At 41.9% G+C, this 26,719-nt stretch overlaps 1 protein-coding gene across 1 annotated transcript; it reads left to right on the top strand.

Annotated features, from left to right (window-relative positions):
* Positions 1 to 691: 691 nt before the first annotated feature.
* SLC25A51 (solute carrier family 25 member 51) lies at positions 692 to 25,004 on the top strand. Its single transcript, XM_089670915.1, has 2 exons — positions 692 to 801; positions 21,915 to 25,004. The coding sequence occupies exon 2, from the start codon at positions 21,934 to 21,936 to the stop codon at positions 22,855 to 22,857; it is 924 nt and encodes a 307-aa protein (XP_089527041.1). The 5' UTR covers positions 692 to 801; positions 21,915 to 21,933; the 3' UTR covers positions 22,858 to 25,004.
* The last annotated feature ends 1,715 nt before the right edge of the window (positions 25,005 to 26,719 follow it).

Here is a 26,719-nt window from a genome sequence, read left to right on the forward strand (position 1 = left end):
AGGGGCGTGCAATCTAAGGTCCCTAACTTACATTCATACATACACATACTAGAGCCACAAGGTCCTCAAGGGGCATACAATCTAAGGTCCCTAACTCACATTCTACATACATATACTAGAGCCACAAGGCCCTCAAGGGGCATACAATCTAAGGTCCCTAACTCACATTCTACATACACATACTAGGGCCAATTTAGCCCAGATCCAATTACCCCACCAGCATGTCTTTGAAGTGGTGTCCCAATACTTGCGGCAACATAATGCATGTGGATATTGCTGCATTCTGTAAAACGAGTTACTTCTTTTACATTTTAGAACAGGATACCTTAAGATTGTGCAGCATTTTAAAGTGTGCCTTGACCAAAAATATGTGAAGAAGCACGGGGCTAGACAAATGACATTTTGAGAATGAACAGCCATCAGACGCCTCCACCTCTCTCATGACTTCCTAGTATATAATTATCCCACACTGGAGAATAACGAGCTGTGCCCACGTGACGCTCCTTTACCCAGCGCAGCCTTTAAGCCCGGCTATCAGTCTAGACAACTGATTGGTCACATTACGCCCACGTGAGCTCAGAGACCAGGTGGCAAATGAAGGTGACAGAGGCGGGTAGATGGGCGCATGCGCAGAGCCTGGCGCTAGCGAGGCGGCCGATTGGTGGCGAGCTTTACATGGGACCGGAAGTAAGTTTGGTCATCCCCACCCACAACTGTCACCGGCGGAGGTGAAGAATGAAGCTGTGAATGGGCTGCCTAGTGCACGGGGGCAGAGCTGGGTATGGCGTGCCCTCATGGAAGGTAAGTGTGTACAGGAGGTTGGGCCGCCCGCTATACAGCCTAGGAAGTATTGTGGGAGAACAGTACCCTCTGTGGGGGCTGTGTGTGTGACTTTGGGGGGCAGTCATTCATGTGTGCGGTTGTGGCCTGCTAGGGCACACGGGGGCATGGGTGGAAGCCTTGTATGGTGAGCCACACCACTTCCTTGTGTACTTCTCACCTACAGTAGGGAGACCTCAGGCACCTCCAGTCACTGCTGCTGCATCTGACTGCCCTCCTGTAGACCAGTATGAATGTACATAGATCAGCTGAGGAAGTGGCAAGATGGGAAATCACTACTAACCTGAGCAGAACCTTCTTCTGTAGATAAAAATGAATTTCAGCTGTGACCAGAACTTGAATAATGCTCTTGCTATAAGCCCTGGTTCACATATATGCGGCCGTGTGGGCTGCTTTTTGCGTGGGCACAAGAGCCGATTCATTTGAATGGGCTCCTGTGCCCGTGACACGCAGGGAAGAATTCCCTGCACTTCTGAAAACGCAGCCCGCACGGGAACCTCAGTTCCTAGTGCAGTTGCGTTTTCCAGTGCAGACGGCGTGCCATTAGAAATAATGCACCTGCCAGTGGGTCTGCATTTCTCTGTGCGGGTGGTGCGGCTGTACGGATTTTTGTGTGGATCCGCAGCGGCACCACCTGCACAGATGTGAACCTAGCTTTAGTGTGGGCCTTTATGTACCCCTTGAAGCCTGACTGAAAAACTTCAAGGATGCTATCATACCATCCTCCTTTGTTGCTAGGATGTTGCTAAGAAAGGCCTAGCTGTTACTGTTCACCACCACCATCACAGGAGTGAGCTTTCAAATGCTGAGCTCAAAGCTACTGCATCAGGGAAGAGAGAGCGCATGTGAGGGGATTTTGAATTGGCGAAAGCGATCGCTCATGTGAAGGTGAACAGTAACGACTAGGCACGTCTTATCAACATCCTAGCAACAAGGTATGATGCCATCCCTCTGCGTTTTCCAGTCAGGCTTCATGAGGTATGCAAATAACATACTCCTATAGCAAAAGTATTATTTAACTTTGGTCAAAGCTGCACAGATTGTTTTTATCTACAAACACCCCTTATCTGCATAGGATTTTTTTTTATTTATTTATAAAGCTGTACTATGCCTTTAAGTACTTTTGCGTTGCTAACCCTAAACAGGTATGTACCTGACCTACCTGTACCTGACTATGACCAGGGCATGGTGGGTCAAAGATGTCATAAGGGGATGGGGCCACCTGGTGGCATCAGCGGGTGGTGCCGCCTCTTAGTTTATTTAGAGGCAAGAGGCAGCGGAGTTGTCATTTGGTGGGAGTCTTTGTCTGGAGCAGACCCTCTTTATTTTTTTTTTCTCGGGATCGGCAGGTAGTTTTTTGAATTATTATTTTTTAAATAAAATGTGTTCACTTCATTGGGTGTGAAGGGCTGTAAGGTGTTATACTGATTAGTGATCATTGATTCATGTTATTACTTCTGTTGAGATTGGTTTGGCAGTGCATCACCTTTTTGTTGCAGCAGCCTTTGATAATTATTCTTGAGAGTTGGCAGTCCTTTTGAGTTTTTTGTTTATTTTCCTGAACAGGAATGGTCATCTGAAGTTCTGACCAAAAGTTGTTATATCCTTGTTCTGGGCTTGTTACTCAAAAGGAGCCTGACCTGCAATTTAGGGCCTCATCCACACTGAGTGATTAGCCCTGGTGCATCAGATCCTGATATTTTGGTACAGACGGAAGGCACAGGAATGTAAGCAGTCATCGTATCAGGCATTAATCCCTAGGCACATACTACCCTTTCAGCCTCTTATAGAGTTTTGCAGACTGTCGGCATCAGGGCTGGACAGTGCATCTGTGCCTTTGGCCAAAAGGAGATATTTGCCAGGACATCATGGATCTTTAGATTGAGTCCAAACATTTTTTATTGACAAATGATCACAGATAGGAAAGTACAATGTTTAAGAGCTACACAGGACCACTTCGTCAGGCATGTGATAACATGGACTCAATCTGAAGATCCATGGTGTGCTGGCAAATATCTTCACTGTGTCACATATGATCTAGTTTCCAGCAGGTGGCCTTGCTGACCCGCCATCCCAGAGCATCACCGAGAGTGCAATGCAGAGGGACTACTTGTAAAGTTGGAGCTGTAGTAGGGAGCAAGAGCTACATAGGCCGATGCCTTTTCTGTAGTGCTGGCTCCTGTTCCATGCAGCGTGATTCCAACTGAACTCCACCTCTAATCCCAGCTAGCGGTCTCCAGCAGCAGAAAAGAAGAGATCTTCAGGTCAGTATGAAGCAATACACTGGGCATAATAGTATAGGGCTGCTTTCACACTGATGCTCTGCAGGGTTACCTGCAGTGCAGTGTACCTGCAGCTTTCTTGCAGGTTAGCTGCGCTTAGCCACAGACTTCTATTATATCCTGCTGGTTTGGTGCATTTTCTGAAAGAGCATCAAAACACCTGTATGCAGGAGTTTTGGTGCTCTTTCAGAAAGTGCATCACACTTGCAGGATATAATAGAAGTCTATGGCAAAGCGTAGCTAGCCCAGGAAAGTCACAGATGCACTGTGCTGCACCCTTGGTGCAGGTAAACTGCAACACATCAGTGTGAAAGCAGCCTTATAGGGGGCTCAGAACAGTAAGGGTTCATTTACATTGGCAGTTTAGGGTGGTAAAACCCCATAGTTAAGATGTGTTTTTGCCACCCCGCCCCAACTGCACTTTCTTTAGATGCAGTAGCCAGGGGTGTACACATGCCGCAGCAGGAGCTCTACTTCCTGACATGGTTGTTCGGTGTACCACCTACCAAGCATGACCCATTCAAGTGAATGAGGCTGTTCTGCAAGTGCTCTGCAAGCTTGTGCAGTACAGCAAACAAGGAGTTAAAGCGGGCAGCATTGTGTTGCTTTCTCTCCACCTGCTTTAAACCCTTGGACCCTGCAGACGTGGGCTCTTGCAGAGTGGCCCCATTTACTTGAATGGGTTGTAATTGGCAGGCGGTAGCATCCACCAAAAGCAACAGGGCGTTTAATTCCTGCTGTGGCATGTATACACCTTTTGGCTGCTGCCTCAGCAGCTAAAGGGGGTATGGATTGGGGGTGGCAAAACTGCGACTCAGCCACAGGGTTTTGCCACCTCCCAACTTTGTGTGAAATAGCCATAAGGGTGCCACTGCTGAATGCATCTAAGGGCTCAGTCACAAGTACAGCAGGCACTGCTGCTCCTCTGAAAAGTGATCTGAGTGTGTTTGACAAGTGGTGAGGAGGTGATATGTTGCCTCCTCACCACCTGATTTAAACCCATGATTGCCATACAATGCATGCAATTGCGACAAGTTAGTACGGCAAATAGAGGTTTAAAGAGGTGTGAGGAGCCTGTGCCCGGTGATATTTGACTTTTTCCATGTTGTTCAGTTGGATCTCCACCTCTCTAAGGCTAGATTCACACCTATGCAGTTTGCATTTGATCCGTTTCTGCATTGCATTTTGCGTTACGTTTTGCGTTTTTGCCGTGTTTTGCTTTATTTTTATTTTTCTTGTTGCTAGGCAGATTTAAAACACAGCAAAAAAGCAATACATGCTTTTCTGCAGCGTTTCCATTGAAGTCTACAGAACGAAAAAATGCAACTTTTTGTGTTCAAAAAAGTCCCTGACCCTTTCCAAAAAATGCACCGGGCGGAGCCTGTCCCATAGGAAATCATGTTAAATGGACTGTAGTGCAAACGCTGCGGAAAATGCTTAACTGTGAACCTAGGGTAAGGTTGCCTACCCCACGCCTTGGTGTTTCCTTATCTTTGCTAACTGCTTGCTAGCTACGGGTTTGTGGCTCATTAGTAAGCTGTTTTTAAACTACAAAAAGGACCCCTGCTAAATTTTGAAAATATAAAATTTGTCTTGCTTCAACTTTGAGCACCTCTGTTAGCTGTGGAGGGAGAAAATCCAAGTACTAATGGAGATCTGAAATAAACCGATTAACAAGTTATCTTTGCATGATGATCCGGAATGTTTTGTGGCATACAGTTTTTTTCTGAGTCAAAGTGCAGACTGTTAAGAGTTCTAACAGCCCTGCATATTTAGCTGTGTCAGCTTTTTTTTTTCCCATTTTACAATCACTTTTGTGTGTCTTTTTTTTTCTATAAACATGTGTATGTCGAGTATGCATTGTGATAATGTACTGTACAGTTCATTAAACTGCACATTATGATGTCATTATTTTCTCCTATATCTTAAGGCTTCCATCCTAGACAGAACTATTGTGACTTTATATGGGCTCTGTGAACTTTGTACACATATAAAGCACGTGTTCTTTTCATATTGTGGCGGTTACTGTTTTCACAACATTACATACTAAGTGACCTGCTTATACTTGAATTAGGTCTAAAATACTTTGTCTTCAGGTTTACTTTGGAATGTGGTTTCTTTATTCCACTTTCACATGACTGTCATTCATTTGGTAAAGACCTTATCTGGTGTGTAGGTTAAACAGTAGTTTAAATCCGTAATCGCTTGCAGCGGGAGAGCTAAACATAATAACCCCGTGTCATTATTATGGGGACAGATATATAAATTAATTAAACCTACATGAGCAGTGCATGTACATTTATTATACAGGATTATCATTATACATTTAACCCAGTCAAAGTGCTGCTGGGCCGATGGCCTCCAAACCTTCAATGCCTTGGCTGCACACATTTGGGAGGAGAGCTGAGGTCTGTGTAGTACCTATCTCAGCTTGCCAGGGTAAAAGTGTACCCCACTTCCGGGGGACATGGGGTGTACACCCTTTTGTTGAATGCAGAGGAACATGCTGGTGGAAGAGTGAGGGAGTGAGCTGCAGGGGCCCTATGACTGAGCACTCTTCTCCTTCTGCACCCTACCAAAATCCCAGTGTTCTCTTTGCTTCTCAAGGTAGGTGTTTGCTCCCCCCCCCCTTCGGGACTTTCCTTGTCACTTTAAAGTGGAACTCCACCCAAAAGTGGAAGCTCGGCTTATCTGCCACCTCCTCCCCTCTCCCCCCGCCGCCACATTTGGCACCTTTTTGGGGGGAGGGGGGAACGAAAACCTGGTTTTGACAGGTACCCGCTCCCACTGCTGGCTCAATTCACTGCGGCGAACTGAGCCAGAAGTTTGCGCCCCCCCCATCCTCCCCGCAGCCCTTTGAGAGACACTTCATCCACAAAGCTCAGTGCGCTTTGCGCATGCACAGTATGGGACTGGCTGTAAAGTGCAAGGCTTCACAGCCGGTCTCCCTTAGTCAAGATGGCAGCACCAGCACACTACAGCTGATTGAAGAATTGGCTCAGGGTGAGGACACTGCTGGATCCCTGGACAGGTGAATGCCCTAATATTAAGTCAGCAGCTACAGTATTTGTAGGTGCTGACTTATTTTGGTGGTTGGGCCGGAGGCCGTAACTCTACTTTAATGATGATTGTACTCTGTCACATACTGGTATGTATAAGGTACATTTTAGGCAGACCTATACTTGTTTTCAATAGGAGCTGTTGTCATGTGTTGCATTTTTGTTGCGCTGATCTGTATTTTTCCAAGTAGGAATACTGAAATAAAATGCTTTAACTCTTTTGCTGCCAGGTCCTGCTGCCCACTTTTAAACTCAGGTGGCCAGATTATTTTTGCAATTTTTCCATTGCTTTTTTATTTTTCCCTTACAGCTTTTAGAGTTTGTAAAAGACCCCCCCCCCCCCCCCCCCAAACTATGCATTTTCTGAAAGCAAATGACCAGTAGAATAAAAAGATGTTGATTTTTAGGGCCCCTTGTTATTTGCGTAATTGTTTATCAAAACTATTTTTGCGAAAAATACATTAAAATCATAAAATCATTATTCTCACACACACCAAATTTTACAAAATTCCTTATAAAACTTAGCCTGTATTAAGTTAATAACAAATATTTGTACATTTTAAATTTCACCTTTTTGTGAAATGGTGAAAATCGAATGTACGCAAAACTGTATATAACAAAATTTCTCTAAAAATTAGGAGGTTTTCTTTTACTGTTTGACCCACAATATATTTTCTGAAAGCACATGACCAGTAGAATAAAAAGGTGCGACTGATTTTCCGGGCCCCGTGTAATTTGTACAAATGTTTATCAAAACAATATTTCTGCTAAAAATACACTAAAATCGTTGGCAGATACGAACATAGCAAATGTTTACAAAATTCCCTCTAAATTCCTATTATGTATAAAAGCTTAACCTGTATTGAGTTAATAAATAACAAATAATTGCACATTTTAAATTGCGCCTTTTTGCGAAATGGTGAAAATTCAACATATGCAAAACGAAATCAAATTTCTCTAAATTTTCAGGTTTTTATTTTTCACTTTTGTAAACGACCACCCAAACCATATATTTTCTGAAAGCACATGACCAGTAGAATACAAAGAAGGTTCTACTGATCTTTAGGCCCTGTGATATTTGTGTAAATGTTTATAAAATCGCTATTTTCACAAAAAAAAATGAAATCCTTATTTGCACACATAAACAACATAAGCTACAAAATTCCTGCTAAATTTCACATGGGGTGTGCTAAAGCGTATGTCCATGGAGAGCTGTGTTTACCTGCATGGGGATGCACAGGTGTTCTGTGCAGGCAGTCCCATTCATGTCAATTGGGACGCAGCGGCTACAAGGACATATCTGACATCTGTGTAGGTGCATGGCCCCAAATGCAGACAGTGTGAGTTCAAGGACATGCATCCACATGGATGTCAAGTTGGGACCAGTGGCTGTATTCCAGTTGATATGAATGGGACTGCCTGCACAGGAATGCATAGAACACTTGTGCATTCCCATGCAGCTGCTGTATCCCAATTGATATCAATGGATGAATAGAAATCTGTATAGATACTCCTATTTATTCACAAACTGACACATTGCTCGCAGATCACCTGGGCAACAGCTGCAGTCAGCAGGATGGGTGGAGGGAAAGTCCATTAGCAAAGCTGCTTGGGGGGGGGGGGGGGCTGCTGGGGATCAGTGAGGGGAGGAGGACACTGAAGGGGGGGGGGGGGGTGCCAGCAGGGGGGGCATTATTTGAACTGTTTAACTCTGCAATTGCTGGTGGGAGTGGCAGCAGTGGGAAGCCTGTGGGCCATGATAATCTGTAGCCTGTGAAATTCTGTATCCCTGCAGCTACTGTGCATGTGTCGGATTAGTGAAGCAGTCAGGGAAAACTAGCTGAGCTCGAGCCAAGGATTTCCTGCTGAAAGGCCGCTTTTTTTTTTTTTTTTTTTTTTTTTTTTTTTTTAACCAGCACAGAGCTCTCTCATGTCATCTACTCCACCGATCAGTGGGTCCCAGTCTTTAACAATTGTCCAGACCCGGTGAGCGGCATGTGCTGTAGCCAGTGATGGCACAGCCAGGACAGTGGGGGTATTAAAAGTAGTTCATGTGATTCTTCTGCTGCACTGTAGCAGTAAATCTACAGTGTGCAGTAGGCAAGTGGATAATGCAGGCCGTGATATTCTGTATCCCCTCTAATTCTCCTCTGATAACAATATAGGCCATGATATTCTGCACCCCCTTTATATCCACTCTGATAATCTGGCTGTAATATTCTGCACTTCCTCTTTATCTCCTCTGATAATAATGCAGCCTGAGAAATTCTGCCCCTCCATAATATCCCTATCCCACTGACAGACCCCCAACTCCACCCACACTGACTTCTTCCAGGACGAACTACTGCCCACCACTGACAGACCCCCCCCCCCACTCCCACTTTTAACTGACAGACCCCCACCCCTCTCAACCAACAACCCCTGGCCCCCACTAATGGACCCCCCCAACTCCTGCCCAACACAACACCACTGATAGACCCTCACCCCTCCAACTACCGATCACTACCCCCCCCCACTGACTGACCTCCACCCCCTCCACTGCTCTCCCACTGATATCTTGATATCAACTACTGACCCACACTCCACCAACTACTGCCTCCCACTGACAGACCATCCCCCCCAAATAATGTACCCTCCCACCATTAACAGACCCACACCCCCCAATTACTGCCCCCTCCCCCCACTGAAAGCCCTCCAACTATCACCCTCTCCCCCAACTACTGACCCCTTCCCCCCCCCCCCCCCCCCGACAGACCTCCACCCCTCCACCTACTGGCACCTCTCCTCACTGACAGACCCCCACCCCCTAACTACCGCCCCTCCCCCTACTGACAGACCTCCTTCCCTCCACCTACTGGCACATCTCTTCACTGACAGACTCCCACCTCCACCAACTACCACCCCCTTCCCCCACTGACGGACCCCCACTCCATTACCTCTCCCTTGTAAGTTATTCTTTTAAGTATTACAAGTAGTTAATGGCAAAGGTGTCTGGCAATGGAGGGGTTAAGTCTGCGCAGCCACTCCGCTCAGCTCTCTCCCTGTCAGCTGACATCTGTCCCCACTCAGCTGTCACAGTGCCCAAGCTTTTACCGCCCATAAAATTCTGTATCCTCCTGTGTGTTTCTGGGGATTGGCACTATTGGTAGTTGCCTGGCATTAATGTGCCTCAGCTCAAGCTCAGCACTCTGCTAGTTTTCCCTGACTGATCTGGCACATGCTCAGCACCTGCACGTATACAGGGATCCATGGTGACGTGCTGGGGTGTGCTGAGGCTGGGGGGAATCGTTGGTGGGGTCACGGGACAGTGGGGGGGAAGGTGCAGCGCAGGCATTTTAGGCAGTTGAAGCAGGGATCCAATCCCAGAGGACACCAATTGTGGGCAACTGTGTCAGGCGGACTCTAGGTGTGATGGCTGATGCCGCAGCCTGTTTGTGTATGTTTGTTTATATGGATCACATGAACTTTTTTGAGCTGAAGGCTGCAAATGTTATAATTTATATGTTTTATGTCTGTTAATTTATCACTCCTATTTGTGTTTGGTGATTTGCATATGCTTCATACAATTTTAAAGGGACAGCGCATTTTTTTGAGTATTTAGTTGGTGGATTCAGTATTCAGGATTTTTTTAATTGCAGCAGTCCCGTATTTTTCATTATACTCTTTTGGTGGGCTCTGCCCAGGAATTCACTATTATATTTCTACATTTATTGTTTGTGTCAGCCGAGTGCAGGAATTTATTTTTATTTATTATAAACGTGCAAGGAGCCTAAATGAATATCAAATACAATGTGTTTTTAATCTCTTTACTCTCTTGTATTTTATTGTATAGTAGCTGTACTGTCTCCCTTTATATTGTAAAGCTCAGCAGAAACTGTTGGTGCTATATAAATCCTGTATAATAACCCATGTGTTTTGGTGTGGATGAGAAGTAAATGAAGGCAGTGTGAATGGTCCCTGAAGGTACATCAGCACATGAGGTCCAGACTTAAACCGATCATTTGAAGACCCCGCTTGTGTACTGAACAAGCGAAAGAAGGGTTAGGTCACAGGAAGTAAGTTATTCAAAATCTTTGTTGCTCAATATACAATACAGGCAGTTGAATTTGAAAAATAGACTTCATGGAAGCTGTTTAACACTTTCTCAGGAAATATTATTTAACTGAGTCCCAGGAATGCAGATCTGATAAATTGCCAGTAAAATGCTTACTTGCAGTAGCACAGTGGCTAAATGGTTAGCACTTCCACCTGGCAGTACTAGGGTCATCGGTTCAAATCCCAACCACGGCACCACCTGTTTGGAGTTTGTATGTTCTCCCTGTGCCTGTGTGGAATTCCTCTGGGTACTCCGGTTTCTTCATACACTCCAAAGACACGCTGGTAGGTTAATTGGCTCCTGTCTAAATTGTCCCTAGTATGTGTATGTGAGTTAGGGACCTTAGATTGTACATATGTCACTGTTCCACAAGCATGCGCAATTTTAAAGCGTGGCATATTAGGTATCTTATTTACGCAGCGTAACACCTTCTTTTATATTTTACAAAAAATTGGGTGTTGTATTTTGTTTGTGTGTATTTTCACAAATTTTGTATCTTTGGGTGACATGAAAAATTGCAAAACCCACCATTTTTTTTTCTCTAGGGCTTCAGCACAAAAAATATATAATATTTAGGGGTTCTAAATAATTTTCTAGCTAATATTGATTTTACATGTATACAAAGGGGCAGAAAAAGGCCTGGTCTTCAAGTGGTTAAATTAGTGACTGGGTCACCTTAAGCATCTTTAGAGGTTCACTGTTACGGGAGCAAAGTTATACCTAATTGGATCATAATCTGGCATCTTTTTCACATTTAAGGCTCCATGCACACTAGCATTTTTTTTTGTTTTTTTAAGCTCCAAGAAGCTATTAGCATTTTTTTTCTTCTAGAAGCTAATAGTGTTATCCTATGGGTCCATGCACATTATTTTATGCTAGAAGCATTTTTCAATCTTCAGCATTTAGGAGCAGATTGGGAGCGATTTTCCTGCAGGAAAAAAAACAGAGCGCTCCTAAACTGCTCCTGTGTTTTTTTGTTTGTTTTTTTTTTCTTCGTGTACTGTAAAAATGCTAATAAATCGTAAACGCTACTACAAGTCGGCACAAAAACGCTATTATAAGCCCCCCTTTTTTTTTTTTTATTCCATGGGGTTTTTTCTTCTTCGTAAAAAGTAATGTTTTGATAGCTGTACAGATGAAAAAACACGAGCAATTAAAACTAGCTACAAAATTCTCTAAAGTTCCTCCACAACTGGTTATCTGTAACAAGTTTGCTGATAATAACATTGCAATTTGCAAAGAATTATTTACAGTTACTGTTGTCACGGATCCACGGTCGCCGCCACCAACAGGCGACAATCGCACGACCACGACTAACAGTAATACGTCACGCCCATGGCATCAGACCCCAGACCTTCTCACCCAACTCATGACCGAAGGACCGGCCGATCGAAAACCGCGGTGTGACGCGCGTAACAAGGCCACACTCAGCTGCACCCAGCACAGCGATTGCCCAGCTAATGGACTACAATCGGTGCCTGCAGCCTAAATGCGCTTGCTACTGGGTTGGGTTAATTATGCAACTAACCCTCTACTGCCACCACCACTTTTGTCGGAGACTGGGAAACTCCCGTTATCAAATATACACTATAATGATTGAAATATTGATCTATATAGCACGGCGCGCGGACCTGTTATACAGAGATATACCAAACAGTAGCATCTCTTCAAAGGCAGGGATTCGTGAATTGCAAGTAAGCGCTTAGAAACAGTTTAACACTTTCAGAAAGAAAGATTTATTACTAAAAGAGTCAAAACAGGTGCAATACAATATTTACAAAAATATGTTACAAAAATATATATATATGTATATAAAGACACAGCAAAGAGAGAATTAGGAAGAAGATTACAGGGTTAAGTTACTTGCCTTGCCTTGGTTTTTCAGACTCAAGCGGCAGAGCAGGGTGATTCGTGGTCTCCTTTTGTTACGATGTTCAGCTGAGGAGACCCTGTTAAAACTCTGACTCTCTCTAGGCTTGTCTGCCTGTCTCTCTTAAAAGTCCCTCTCAAAGGGGAGGGGGGGGCACTGACTACACATTTTGGGAGTGGTCATTGGGAAACTCAGTTAAAACTAAGGCTTCATAATCCATGACATGAAACATACAGTTGACCTGAGGAATGTGCAATTACTCTGGTCAGTTTGATAATGTGTGGGCTTACATAGTTTTGGGTGACAAAAGTTACACTTCAGCAGACGGCCTGGCTCCAATCTCATGTCTTAACCTGGTTGTCCCACACCATCTGTCAGGAGATAACGTTTGCCTCTCAGGACTGGAAAGGGGGGGGGATGTGAGGAATGATTCGAGGAATACCTCAAATAACAGAATGGAAAAGAAGAGCTCCGCTTCCAGCTCGGATGAGCTAGTTTGTTACACAAAAAGAAGGTTGAAGGAGAACTCCGCTCCAACTCTGATGAGCTAGTTTTTACAACTGTAATTTACAGTTTTTGTTTCATCTGTGGACAGATAATATCTGTGTTTTGTCTTGCATCTGAACCATAATTAGTAAACTGACATCCTGACCTAGTGGATAAAGAGAGATTACTGGAATTAGCACATTACACATACTGTACCTTTCACAATGCTTTTTGTTTATACTGTGCTTTAATTTGTTTTGGTTAATTGTACTTTTCCAGTTACTTTAGGCTAGGTTCACACTTGTGTGGGTGGTTGTGGGTACAGGACAGCCTGTAAACCGTACCAGTTCCCACACCAGCCAAACCACTCTTCTCCTTTGCAGATGCACAGGGCCTTTTCAGTAAAAGCACCATGCGATTTATTTGCAGATGCTATTTAAAAAAGGTGCAGGAACCTTTTTCCTGCATGAAACGCAGCCACAGCAGCACATTCAAATGTATGGGCTGCTATGTTTGCCAAACGTAACTTGCAGAGCTGCATAGATGTGAACCTAGCCTAAAGGATGAATTCCAGGCATGGTATTTTTTTTTAAGTTGTTACATTGGTCCAGCTTGGACCAATGTAACTATGTATATATGTTGCCTAGCTGATGCCCTGGGATGCTGGAGCTCACCGAAGTGAATGCTGCTACTTCAGTGGTCTCCACTTGAGGTATGCCTAATGCATTATGCACACAGAATGTCGGCCAATTAGCATGGGCACCATTCAGAGAATGTTTTTTGCATTTTCTGAAGCGTTCTGTTATTGGACAAGGTGGAGAGGCAGGGCAGTGATGTCATATACTCTGTATTTTCCAATCGGAGAACACTTTGCATTTAGTCAGAAAATGCTTTGCATCTGCGCCTGTGCTGAGCTTCTGACTTCCTGTATTCACAATGCATTAGGCTGGCTGCTCAGCATGGAACCAGGGGCGGACTGGCAACTCACGGGCAATAGGGGATCATGGGGCCCCTGTGTCCTTGACCAAACTCAAAAAAGCCTATGAAAAAGGTACCAGGGGCATCTCATGGGGCCCCCTACTGACCCCGGGCCCTCGGGCAGTGCCCGAGTTTCCAAATGGTCAGTCCGCCCCTGCATGGAACCCATAAGCACATGGAGATCACTGAAGTAGCTCTGTTCAGTTTCCAGTGGCATCAGCCAGGTAGATTATTTGCATAGTTCAACCAGCCTGTCGGATTTTTAGCATGCGGTTACTGCCTACGGCTATAGCTGCTAGCAATAATCATTGTGTTCTCCCGGCAGCGAAGGCTCCCTGTTGGGAGAACACAGTAACTCTGCAGGAGGGACTACCCCATCAACACTGACTGTGACTCAAGGAAAAGGAAAGAAAATTGCATAATCTGTGGCTTGCTTTACTATGCATAAAACATAGTACACCTGGAATTATTCTTTAATCACCTTTATACAGTGCCATAACCAAAATACAGCTACAGCTTGGCTCTCTTGTTCTGGGAGGGCGTTCACGGACGCATTGGGCACACTGATCACAGATCGAGGTAATGGGCCAATCACAGCTGCCCTTTATCATGTGATCCGCTGTATCCAGTCACAGCTGATCTCATGTAAACAAACTTGTCGGTTATCAGCATTTCCTTTCCTTATGCATTGTCATGTGTTAGGAAAGGATCACCAATGACTAGCAAGGCTGACAGGGCACATTTACACTGATCATCAGTACCCTGATGATCCATACAGCTTATCATTGCTGCCTATCAGTGATCATTGGTATCACCTATCAGTGTCTCCTCATCGTTGCCGCCTCACCTGTGCCCATCAGTGCAGCCTCATCAGCACACATCAGTGAAGAAGAAAAATTACTTTATTTGCAAAATTTTATAACAAACTAAGAAGGCTTTTTAATTTTTGTTTTTTACTATTTTTTGTGGAACAACTAGAAACAAATAAAAACTCAGTGGTGATTAAATACCACCAAAAGAAAGCTCTAACTGTCAAAAAATGGTAATTTCATATGGGTACAGATTTGCATGACCGTGCAATTCTTATTGAAAGTGTGACCATGCTGGAAGCTGAAAATTTGGCTTGGGCAGAAAGCGGATGAAAGTGCCCGGTATTGAAGGGTGTAAAATAACTGGAAAAGTACACTCCAACCAAAACTAATTATTAGCCAAGTTCACCTTTTTGTAAAAAAAAAAAAAAAAAACACATGATTTTGCAGGTAAAGCATTGCACTCATGATTAGTGAATCGCGGGTGCATTGGCAAGTTCCTGCAGACACTTGTTACAGCTGTCTTCCCTCACCTCCATACATATGGGCAGACAGTTACTGAAATGCAGGATTACTCAATGAACTGCGAGGGTGCTCGCCAGCACCCTCACAGTTCGAGAACTACAAGTTGTCTGCCTGGGCAGCTAGGCTTTAAATGACCACTGGGCATGAAAGGGTTAATATTAACGAAGGTATGCAAAGAACAATGGCAATGTGCAGTAACTCAGAGGAACCAAATATGACAACAGAAATGGAATTGCTGTGATACTCAATACTCCTTGTAATGTCTTACTGAATAAACTTACACATATAAGCTTCCTCTGTAGCAATTTTTCATACAAGTTTGTCTGTATGAGGAGGATAGCAGAAGAAATCCCTGCATTGTACAGGCTAACAAAGGCAATTTATTGTCATGGTTATGAGTCCACACATAAAGATGATGTTGACTTAAATGATCCTGGATCCTTCTTTCTTTAAAATGGAACTTCATCCTAAAGGGGAAGTTCTGTTCTTCGTGTGTGTGTGTGTGTGTGTGTGTGATATTGGAGGAGCAGGTACTTGGTTTTGCTCCTAGGCAATCAAGTGTAAGTTCTCCTCCCTCCTCTGTGCCCGTAGCTTTCTGGGACACATCACATGTCACAGAATGATGTGGGACCATTCAAAAAAGGTCAACACAACTCACGCATTTGCACTGGGCAGCCAGACGTGAAGCTGCAAGGAGTCAGAGCTGGCTGCCCACAGTTAACATGCCAGTGCCTGGGACTCGAAGATCAGTGAAGAACCGGCCCGGGTGAAGTTGTCGCTGGATCCTTGGACAGGTGAGTGCCTTATTAAAAGTCAGTGACTACAGTTTTTGCAGCTTCTGACTTTTTTGCTAGTGTCCCAACCTCCTGAAGGCAGCAGTATGACCAATTTGTCTGAAAATTACTATACTATATTCCTATGGCCCTCAGTGAACTTCAAGAAAAAGATTTTACAGTAAGTATAAAAATATAATTTTCTCTACAGTACACATTACAGTGTATTGAAAATTTTAAATTTTTCTTGGGTTTCACCAATCTGTAGGCATAAATATGTTGTAAAGTGGGTGTTTTTCCATGAGGTCTTACTTTTTCATAAGGCTGTAGCTAAAATGTTATATATAAATTCCTGGTAACAGATCTACATTTCACAGTATGGAAAAACAACATAACAGTAATACTAATGCTGGCACGTGTTTTAGGGCCGGTTCACCTTATGTTCTGATACGAATCGCACAGGAAAGCTTTGTGTGTTTCTGTGCGATTCATATGTGGGTCTATGCAGTGAATTTCATGGCATTCATTTGAATGGGATGAAATCGCACTGCACCGCGCTAAACGTAGTGCATGCACTGCTTTTTTTAAAAGTACTGCAACCACATCGCATGGTACTTTGTAGTGCAGGCCATTGCGGGCAAACAATGTGTTGGCAACCTGTGTTCGGGGGTGTCTTTGCCTTCAACTGAACCCTGCAATAGATCGCAAGGGCATTGCGATCGGAATGCAGTGCGGGAAGCAGCACGGGAATGCGCCTCTCCCGTACCACATTCCAGTGTGAACGAACCCTTAAACTTTTAAAAAATGTTTTTGGATGATGTTGCCTGTAAATTTAAAAGCACTGTAATTCTAGTATGGAATAGAATTTGGTGACTTTGTTCAATGTTTGTCATTGACCTTTTTTATATGCTTTATGTTTGACTTGTATCCAAAGGGCAAGTTTACCAAGATCTAGAGTAGAATTCTGTTTACTTTATTATACAAATATTGTACTTACTGCTAACAGACCTGACTTCATTTGCCTGCATTATATAACTCTCTATTGGGCAGAGAGATATGTGTGCTGCGGGTAATCCAGAAACCATTTCTGTTTAGCAGTGTCTTTTGACTGGTTTAGGATTTCTTTATCCAGATTGTTTTAATGCAGCGTTCCTTCCCATTTTCCTTAATGGCTATGGGTTTTTCCTTTCTACATACTGTGAACATGCTGCTATTATACATGAAGTCTTTTCTGTGAGGGAAAAGGAGGTTGCCATCGCTACTTATTCTGAAAATGCTTTCTTTCTGGTTGTCTTGTTTCCTCTCTTGGTTCAGTTAGCTGTGGCTTTTACCTAAATCAGAACGTCTGTCTTTCCTGACACACATTCCAGGTCAATGACTCAACCCTTACCTAGCTGATCAGTATACTTGGCCAAACAACTAGCTTGTTCAGAAGGGAATTGAAGTTGGACGCTTCTATAGGTATGCTTGAGGGACTGCCCACAAGCAGGAGCGTCAGGGAAAAGAGGAGAGCACCAGCTGCCGTGGGTGCATGGGATTGGGTAAGTAAATATCCATTTTGCTGGTACCCCAAGCATAAACTACCACTACCATTTATCCTGTGCATTGCAGAGGAACCCTATTGCAAGGGAGCATTTTTGCCCGGGGCCCAACTCCAGATTTGTTGTTTTTAAAAAATGTAAAAATAGCTTCGCGCTTCAGTCATCCAGTACTGGTTCTCTTCCATGCTTAATAAAGCCTGGAAGTAAAGTATGGTTAAAGCCTGGTACTAAAGTATGGTTATTCAACCCACCTCCTTTAAGTCCAGGGGGGAACCACCCTTTAGGGGCATGTCGGCAAGCCACCATGGACTCAGCTGCTGCAGGGAACGGCTACACATCATTACATGAGAGCGTTCCCTTTAGCATCTAGGACCTGCCCACTACTGAGAACAAAAGAGGAAGAGTATCTGTGACAAAGTATGACCAGACTGAAGACTGTAGCAAAAAAGGTAAAAATATATATATATAGTTTCATAATGAGGTGTAGGGGTGCTTCAAAAGGGTGGGGTAGAGAAACAAGTTGGGGTTCAATATAAATGCTGCACAAATGACTTGCTATGTGTTTACTGAAAGTACACTATACATTCCATTTGAGCTGCTGCTTCTTTAAGTATATGTAAACCTGAACAATGGACAACTCTTTCTTGCTTCCTTTTGGTCTATTACATATACTCCTTAAAGTTTAGTGTTTTTATCTATTCAAAACCTGCCATAAATGCCTGTGATCATTTCAGAAATTTAAAGGTGTCTTGTTCACTCTGCCTCTGTTAACTCTAGTGTGCTGATTTACTAAAGGAGTTGAGAATCTTCACAATAAATTGTGTGAATATTTAGGCATCATGCACACTGGATGTATAGCTATCTCTCCTAGATGCCCTTTCTCCTGGCAGCATTACTTTGGCAGCAAAAAAACACTTGACACTTGTAAACTCGTGTAGCGCGTTTAGGTGCATCAAGAGCTTGAAAGTTCATTGAATTAGCCAGAATAATAATTATTTTGGCATTCAAATTAATTAATGCTCTGAAGCATTAAACGTGCCTAGTGTTATTGCATGTTTATATTCATCAATAGGCCTGGACTGGGACAAAAAATAGGCCCGGGCATTTTGGACTGAGCAGCCCAAAGCCTGGTCGCAAGAGCAACCTTTGCTACCCTGGTAGTTCTGCCACTAGTGTCAGTAGGTTTTTGATTTTATTAAATTTTTTACAATTTTACATTTTATTTTTTTTTTTTTTTGTAAGGAAGGAGGGAAAGAAAGAAGGGAAAGTAAGTAAAGAAACAGGAGACAGAGAGAGACCTATAGAAAGAAGGAAAGAGAGGGAAAACAGGAGACCGAGAGCAAGAAGGAGAATGAGAGAAGTATAAAAAGAGAGAGAAATAAAGAAGAGAAGCAGGAGACCAAGAAAGACGTATAGGAAGGAGGGAAGGAAAGAAAGGAGGAAAACGGGAGACAGAGAGAGACGTATAGGAGGGAAAAAAAGGGGAGAGAAACAGGAGACAGACAGAGAGAGAGAAGGAAGGAGGGAAAGAAAGGGAAGGAAGGGGGGAAAGAAGGAAAGAGCGAGAATGGAGGAAAACAAGGAGACAGAGGCAGAGAGAAACAGGAGACCGAGAGCGAAAGAAAGAGAGGACAAAAATGAGAGAAACGGAAGACAGAGAAAGGAGAGAAACTGGAGACAGAGAGAGAGAAAAAGAGAGAAGTATAGAAAAGAGAGGAAAAAATTAGAGAAACGGGACAGAGAGAGAAGGAAGGAGGGAAAGAAAGGAGAGAGAAAGAATGGAGGGAAAAACAGGAGACTGAGGGAGAGAGATAAAGAAACAGGAGACAGACAGACAGAGAGAAAAAAGAAAAAAAAAAGGAGACTGAGCGAGAAGGAGAGCGAAAAAGATAAGAAATGGGAGGCAGAGAGAGAAGTATAGAAAGAAAGGTGAGAAACAGGAGACAGAGAGGAAAAAGCGAGAAGTATAAAAAAAGAAAGAAGAGCGTGTTACGTGGTCACGTGTGGTGTCTAGTAAAGAGATTTCTACGAGCTGCTTTGGTGATGTAGTCCATGTACTCCTCTGCATTCATGCTTGATCCTGGTTTTTTGTTACCCTATGTATCTCATTATCTCAATGGCCAGTCTGGGCCTGCTCATCAACCACCTCCCCTTTTTTTTTTTTTTTTTTTTTTTCCCTGCCAAAACACTACTGCTTCTGGGCGTGTGGGCAGTGTTTTTTTTCTGCATTTAAACTCCTCTAAATGTCTGTTTGCACAGAAACATAGGCTAACATACAGGGGCGTTTGGAGACAGAAAAAGAAAACTCCCAACCACCACATTTAAAAACATCCAGTGTGTATGAGGAAGTAATGATCCCTCAGCAAACCCTAAAATAAGTGAAATAACCACTACAATCACCCCTAAAGAAAAGTAACACTTTCACCCTTGAAAGCAAATACAATAATAAACCTTTTCCTTCGCCTATATTCCAAAACCCATATATGAAAAAAGATCAATAATATAAATATACCCTATTCCAATCAAGTACAATAAATACTCCAAAATATTAAAAAAATATTTAAAAAAATATATAATAGAATAAAAAATAATAATGTCCAAAAGTAATAAAAGTCCAATAAATCAATATTCCACCAAAAATATCTCATTCCAGTGTGTAGAGCTTTCAATTTCCATTCCAAACCTTGTAATAAACTACAATAGTGTATTACCTTCTAAATATCAAATAAATGTATATACCTTAAACATATGTATATACTAAATCAGTGCAAACAATAAATAAGTGCACCAAAATATAATCAGATTCAACTGTGAGTGACACGTGAATCATGCAAAAATCATTCCGTGTACACTCCAACAATAAGTGAAAATAGTGTACACTCCAAAAAACTTTGAATTATTTAAATTATAAATGATCTAAATACATAAAACTATCAATAAGTTAAATAGAGTGAGACAAAACAAATATATTAGTGAGCACTCCAATTAATACAATGAACACTCAGTGACCACCTCCAAATAGTGAGATTGAATACAAAAGACTTATGTGGTATATATTTTGAAGTATACAGACGTTTTAATATAATATCTTACATTGGGGTAAGTAAAAATCAGCTTTGTGCCAACAAACCCGCCTCTGCAGCTTCCTGGGTTCAGAAACCATGTTTTACAGTTTACAAAATGGCTGCGCCGACACTTTCGTTTTTGCGTGAATACGTCAGACGTCATGTTCCTTGACGCGTTTCGTCACTTCCGGACTTCTTCTGAAGGGATCTTGTGGGGGTTTACTTCATGTATCCAGTCATGTGCAGATAATTGGAGTAAAAAAAACTTTACTTTTGAAGTAAATATATTCACGCAATTGACCTTCTGTAGATTCTCAACTCCTCTTTAAACTCAGTCTTAAGGAGTTTAATCAGCCCTCCCAGTTCTTCCCTTGGACTATGGAACACCTCCCCCTGTGTTACAGAGATAAAGATGAGTGGAGGTACTTGAGTAAAAGACAATTGGGAGGGGCAGACACCATGTGTGAATTTACGCCTGTACAGTGGCGAATGTGCATATCTATGATGTTTTCCTTGTGTAGAAAACATAACATCACTATAAATGATGGGCACAATGATCCTTGCACTATTTATTAGAAGATAGGCTGTAAAATGTGCATTTGAGTGACATCCTTTGCCTAACCTGATGCAAAACTTTAAAGTGGAACTATACTTACCCTGGCTCCAGTGGTGCGGCATCCTGGAGCTCTTCATCTGGCCAATGACAGCAGCCGGATGGGGATGATGTGGCTTCCATCCATGCACAGGAGTTCAGTCAGATTTAGCACTACCAAATTTTGTACACTGAGCTGCGTGTGAGCAGCTCACTGTACAAGGGTAGACAAGCAGGTAAGTATCTTTTTAATTCAGAAAAGACAAAGCATGTCTCTTCTATGTTAAAATTCCTGCCTGTTCACCCTCTGTATTTATTTATTTATTTTTCCCCTAAAGTTCCACTATAAGTTAAACATTTATTAACTGATGAATCCAATGATGGCTCCAGACTTCTATGGCAGATGTCCAGTTTTAGGTTTGGCATGCTTTACCTTGTTATAATGTAATTTGTTTGCTTTTTCAAATGTTATCTTTTATTGCTCTTTGCTAACTTTCCTGATGACAGCTCTTGAAAACAGTTAACTTACAGTCATGACGTCTTCACTTTTAAAGAGCCCTACTAAGATTGCTTAGTGTTACCAAGAACTATGTAACCTAAATGCATTGTATTAGAAATTTGCAGTGTTGCATGCCTCTCATTGTATTGTATAAGTGCAGAAATACAAGTGTTTTTTCTCTCGTCATTCCTCTATGATACAGGGAAGCTGGTGTTAATCAGCAAGTAGAGCTCGCTCCCAGTATGGAGCAAGAGCCTTGTTTGCTCAGTTTTGAGGGAGATTGCATTGTCTTGTCCACAAAATGTAGTAGAGGGGCTAGCACAGGCAGTGTTTGAGCTTGTCTGGTACTAGAAAGCTGCTTCTCCATTGCAGGTAAGTGAGGACAAATTGTTGGATATTTTAATTGGCTTCAGTAGCTCCTAATTTTTATATATTTATTTTATAGATCAGTTTTCATTTTATTGGAGATCTTAAATATTTTTTTTTTCTTTGCCTTTAGGTAACCTGATGTTTCCTGCATGACAGGAAGCGCACCTTTATTTGTGATGGATTCAGAGGCGCATGAAAAAAGAAAAAGTGATTTGGTCCTCTCAAATTCAAAACAAGACTTTATGCATCATAAACGAGCTATTGGAACTAGTAAACATTATGTGTGTGGCTACTGTGCTGCCTTCACGAACATTGCAATCACCTTCCCCATTCAGAAAGTGCTCTTCAGACAACAGCTGTATGGACTGAGAACCAGAGATGCTATAAGACAACTAGAGAGAGATGGGATCCGTAACTTGTACAGGGGAATTCTCCCCCCACTTATGCAGAAAACAACAACTCTTGCCCTGATGTTTGGCCTTTACGAGGACTTCTCCAGCCTTTTGCTAAGGCATACAAATTCTCCTGAGATTGTTACAAGGAGTGTAGCAGCAATCCTTGCAGGAACTACTGAAGCCATTCTTACGCCTTTTGAAAGAATTCAGACTTTGCTGCAGGATTGCAAACATCATGATCGATTCACTAATACTTATCAGGCTTTCAAAGTGCTTCGACCCTATGGATTTAGGGAGTATTACCGTGGTTTAATACCCATACTGGTCCGCAATGGACCAAGCAATGCTTTATTTTTTGGTCTTCGTAAGCCAATCAAACAGTGTTTGCCAGAAGCTAAAAGCTATAGTGCTAACTTAGTCAATGATTTCATCTGTGGTGGACTGCTTGGAGCCATGTTAGGATTTCTGTTTTTTCCAGTGAATGTGGTGAAGGCCCGCATGCAGTCACAGATTGGAGGAGAATTTGCCTCCTTTGGAAAAATCCTCATGACAATATGGACAGAGCGTGATGGAAAACTGACACACCTATTCCGTGGTGCCCATCTAAACTATCACCGATCTATTCTGTCTTGGGGTATCATCAATGCAACATATGAGCTGTTATTAAAACTGTTCTGAGGTAGACTTTAAGATCAAACCCTGTTAGATCTTTTTCTGCAGCGTAGGGATCAAATTATCACAAAACCAAATACAGAGATTGTATGTATACAGCACTAAATATTACTGCTGATCTTGATTTGTGCGAACAGACAGGTGGTTCAAAATCTTAAGACTTCATGTTGGGTCAACAAAGTGCCTGTCTGTTCTTTGTGTGTAAGTGACAAAACCTTTTTTGCTGACAGGAACAGTCATTTGACTATATACATGCTTGAATATTGCTATCAGAGATATATATATATATATATATATATATATATATTGGAAGAGCTTTAAAGTATTATGCAGTCTAGTTTCAGGAGGCCACACAATATACATATTTCAATGTTGTGTTTATCTGAATTCAGGTTCTATCTTTACACTAATTTGTGGATCCTGTAAGGCTCATTTATAATATTTTAACAAATAGGACTAGAGTTTAGGAAGTGGAAAGAGAGCTTTTGCCAGAGGTTTAATTTTTTTTTTTTTTGGGGGGGTTCCCATTTTGATCCAGATGTCTGCGCTCATAATTGTAGATTTTTTTTGTATGTTCACATTAACCACTTAAAAGTATCTTATGACAAAGGGAGAAGGAAGCAGATGCTGCTTTAATTCCATGTTAGCAGCTCCTGCTTATTTTTCTGTGCAGGCCTTTTCTCTGCATTATCATTTTGTCTTTTTCTGTTGTAAGAAAATCCATTTTGCAGCAGCCAGCTCATATCCTAAACCATCCTGTATTTAAAATGTATCTAAACCCAAAAACAAATTTTTTAATATATTTACTTATGAGTCCTTAGATGTTACCTCCTGATATTGCTTCCTGTCCTGGATTGACAACCCTTACTCTCACCATACTGTGTCTATGGAGGAGTAGTGTTGCCACCCTGGGCTTCACTGCTGATTTGGACTATAAATACAAAGGCTTTTGTAGCTAACATAAAATTGCTGGGAAAACTAATAATAATATTTAAAATTTAAGTTCTGTAAGCAAAATTACAGGAAGGACTCTGGAAACTGCTATTTTTGTTGGGTTAAAAACTTTCTGAAAAAAAAAAAAAGTAAACATTGTATTATATTTCACCTTTCCAAATCTTGGATGTAATGGCTGCATTCATTTTCTTGGCTTTCTTTCTTCTGTTTTCACCTGGCGATCCAGCCAGTAGGTCTGTTGTTTCTCAAAAGAACAAGGAGAATGTATCAGTTACAGAGATGGGGCAAACCATTTAATACTGGCAGGGGTGTTTACAATGATCAGCTTTTATTTATATAAAATCTTTATCCCAAAAGAAAATAACCCTTTGCTGTAACTGCTTAGAATGTATTAGCTGGAGTTTTGGCTTTAATTTTGTTAGTGTTTTTAAATCTGCTAGTACATCTAACCCTCCCCCAGACTGAAAATGCTATTGTCCAAAGGTGTCCCCGTGCTCATTCTCCCGGAATGGAGGCACTCTAATACAGGTGGCGTGTTACTGGCCAGATCACCGGGTGAAATCAGAAGAACAAAAAGCCTAAAAAAGACAAAACAAAACAAAAAAAAAAACACCCTAATACAACCACAGCATCTAATGTAACCTGCAGTATTTTACATTTTTGGTTTAAGGTTTAATACTGCTTTAACCGGGAAAAAAAAAATGTTAATTTTTAGGAGAGGTTAGTTGCTATATATTAAAGTTCCCTTCCACAACAGCTGCTCATAAAAATGATAGGAAATGAATTTTATTTTGCTTCCAAGTTTAGATATACTTTAACTGCATCGTGCCATCTTATTTGTGGGCAGTGTTACACTGATTAAACAAAAAACTGATAGGTGCTTTCTCAGCTTTTGGGGTATTTTTGTTTTTTATTTAGAGGAATGCTGTCCTCTGTGAAATTGTATTGCTCTTTATACTTTTTTTTTTTTTGTAAAAGTACAAAAAAAAATTAAGCCAAAATATGGCAGAGATTACACCTTTTTATATGAGGCATTTATCAACATCTGCACTCTACACCTGTTGCTACATGTAATTAAGGAGTACTGTTTTATGGTTTTCTGCAATGTTCTTCGTAAATGGTCATTTGATAACTAAAAGAAAAAAAAAAGCTTTTTTTCATTGTAATGAAAAGGGAATTAAAGAATTCCTGCGTGATAATTTTTTTTGTTTCCCCTATTTTTTTGTGCTTTTTACAAATGATCATTTTTTTCTTTTTTAATTATATTTAAAAGTGACTTATTACATTTTAAGGACCCTTTCACAGGGGGTGGACTTAACAGGGGATCTGTCTGCTGTTCCCCCTGCTGATGAGAGCAGAGTGGGCAGATGACAGGTCCATATCAGCTTAGTTTATGCAGAGCAGCTACAGACAGATCCCACTTTGCTTTATGGGTGTCTAGATGTAAACGAACTCTGCTGTCTGTTCACACCTGGTGTTTGCCCTCCGATCTGATTTGCCTAGATAGAGGACGATTAATCCCTTCTCCTTCTGTTTTTTTTTTTTTGTTTGTTTGTTTTTTTTTTTGTTTTTTTTTAGCACACCAGAAGGAATTGGAGGTAGGCTAGTGTAAACAGACCATAGGGGAATGGACCCTCCAGTCAAGTCCGCCTGCAAATCTGACAGGCAGGCCTGATCAGACCCTCCGTGTCAAAGGGGCCTAACACTCATTCAATGCATTTACTTTTTGTACCATGTCCCTCATAAGAGATCATTGCATATTTCTTCTCCTTTTAGTTAAAGTTTAGTTTTGTAAGGCAAAGCTGTTTTGGATAGCACTCCAGTTTTTATTCACCTTACCCATATGATATACTGGGACTGGGCAAGTTTGAGGTAGTCAGTGTATCTACAAAAACAGCCCAAATTATGCTCCTTAGCTTGGTATAATTTCTCGCTGGCTACTTTGTTTGATCAGCATCGGAAGTGTGTACAGTGCCTTGAAAAAGTATTCATACCCTCTGAAATTTTTCACATTTTGTCATGTTACAACCAAAATGTAATGTATTGGGATTTTATGTGATAGACCAACACAAAGTGGCACATAATTTTGAAGTGGAAGGAAAATGAAAAATGGTTTTCAACATTTTTTTTTTTTTTTACAAATAAATATCTGAAAAGTGTGGCATGCATTTGTATTCATCCTCATCAGTCAATACTTTGTAGAATCACCTTTTTGCTGCAATTACAGCTGCAAGTCTTTTTGGGGATGTCTCTACCAGCTTTGCACATCTAGAGAGCTCATTCTTTTTTGCAAAATAGCTCAAGCTCTGTCAGATTGGATGGAGAGCGTCTGTGAACAGCAATTTTGAAGTCTTGCCACGGATTCCCAATTGGATTTAGGTCTGGACTTTAACTGGGCCATTATAACACATACATATGATTTGATCTAAACCATTCCATTGTAGCTCTGGCTGTATGTTTAGGGTCATTGTCCGGCTGGAAGGTGAACCTCCGCCCCAGTCTCAAGTCTTTTGCAGACTCTACTAGGTTTTGTTCTAAGATTGCCCTGTATTTAGCTCCATCCATCTTCCCATCAACTCTGACCAGCTTCCCTGTCCCTGCTGAAGAAAAGCATCCCCAAAACATGATGCTGCCACCACCATGTTTCATGGTGGGGATGGTGTGTTCAGTGTTAGTTTTGCGCTACAGATATCTTTTCGTTTTTAGGCCAAAAAGTTCAATTTTGGTCTCATCCGACCAGAGCACTTTCTTTTACATGTTTTTCACATGGCTTCTCGCAAACTGCAAATGGGACTTCTTATGGCTTTATTTCAACAATGGCCTTCGTCTTGCCACTCTTCCATAAAGGCCAGATATGTGGAGTGCACAAATGGACAGATTCTCCCACCTGAGCTGTGGATCACTGCAGCTCCTC

Source organism: Staurois parvus, unplaced genomic scaffold, assembly GCF_062004578.1.
Source record: "Staurois parvus isolate SC_StPar_1 unplaced genomic scaffold, SC_StPar_1.0 ptg000096l, whole genome shotgun sequence".
NCBI classification, from domain to species: Eukaryota; Metazoa; Chordata; class Amphibia; order Anura; family Ranidae; genus Staurois; species Staurois parvus.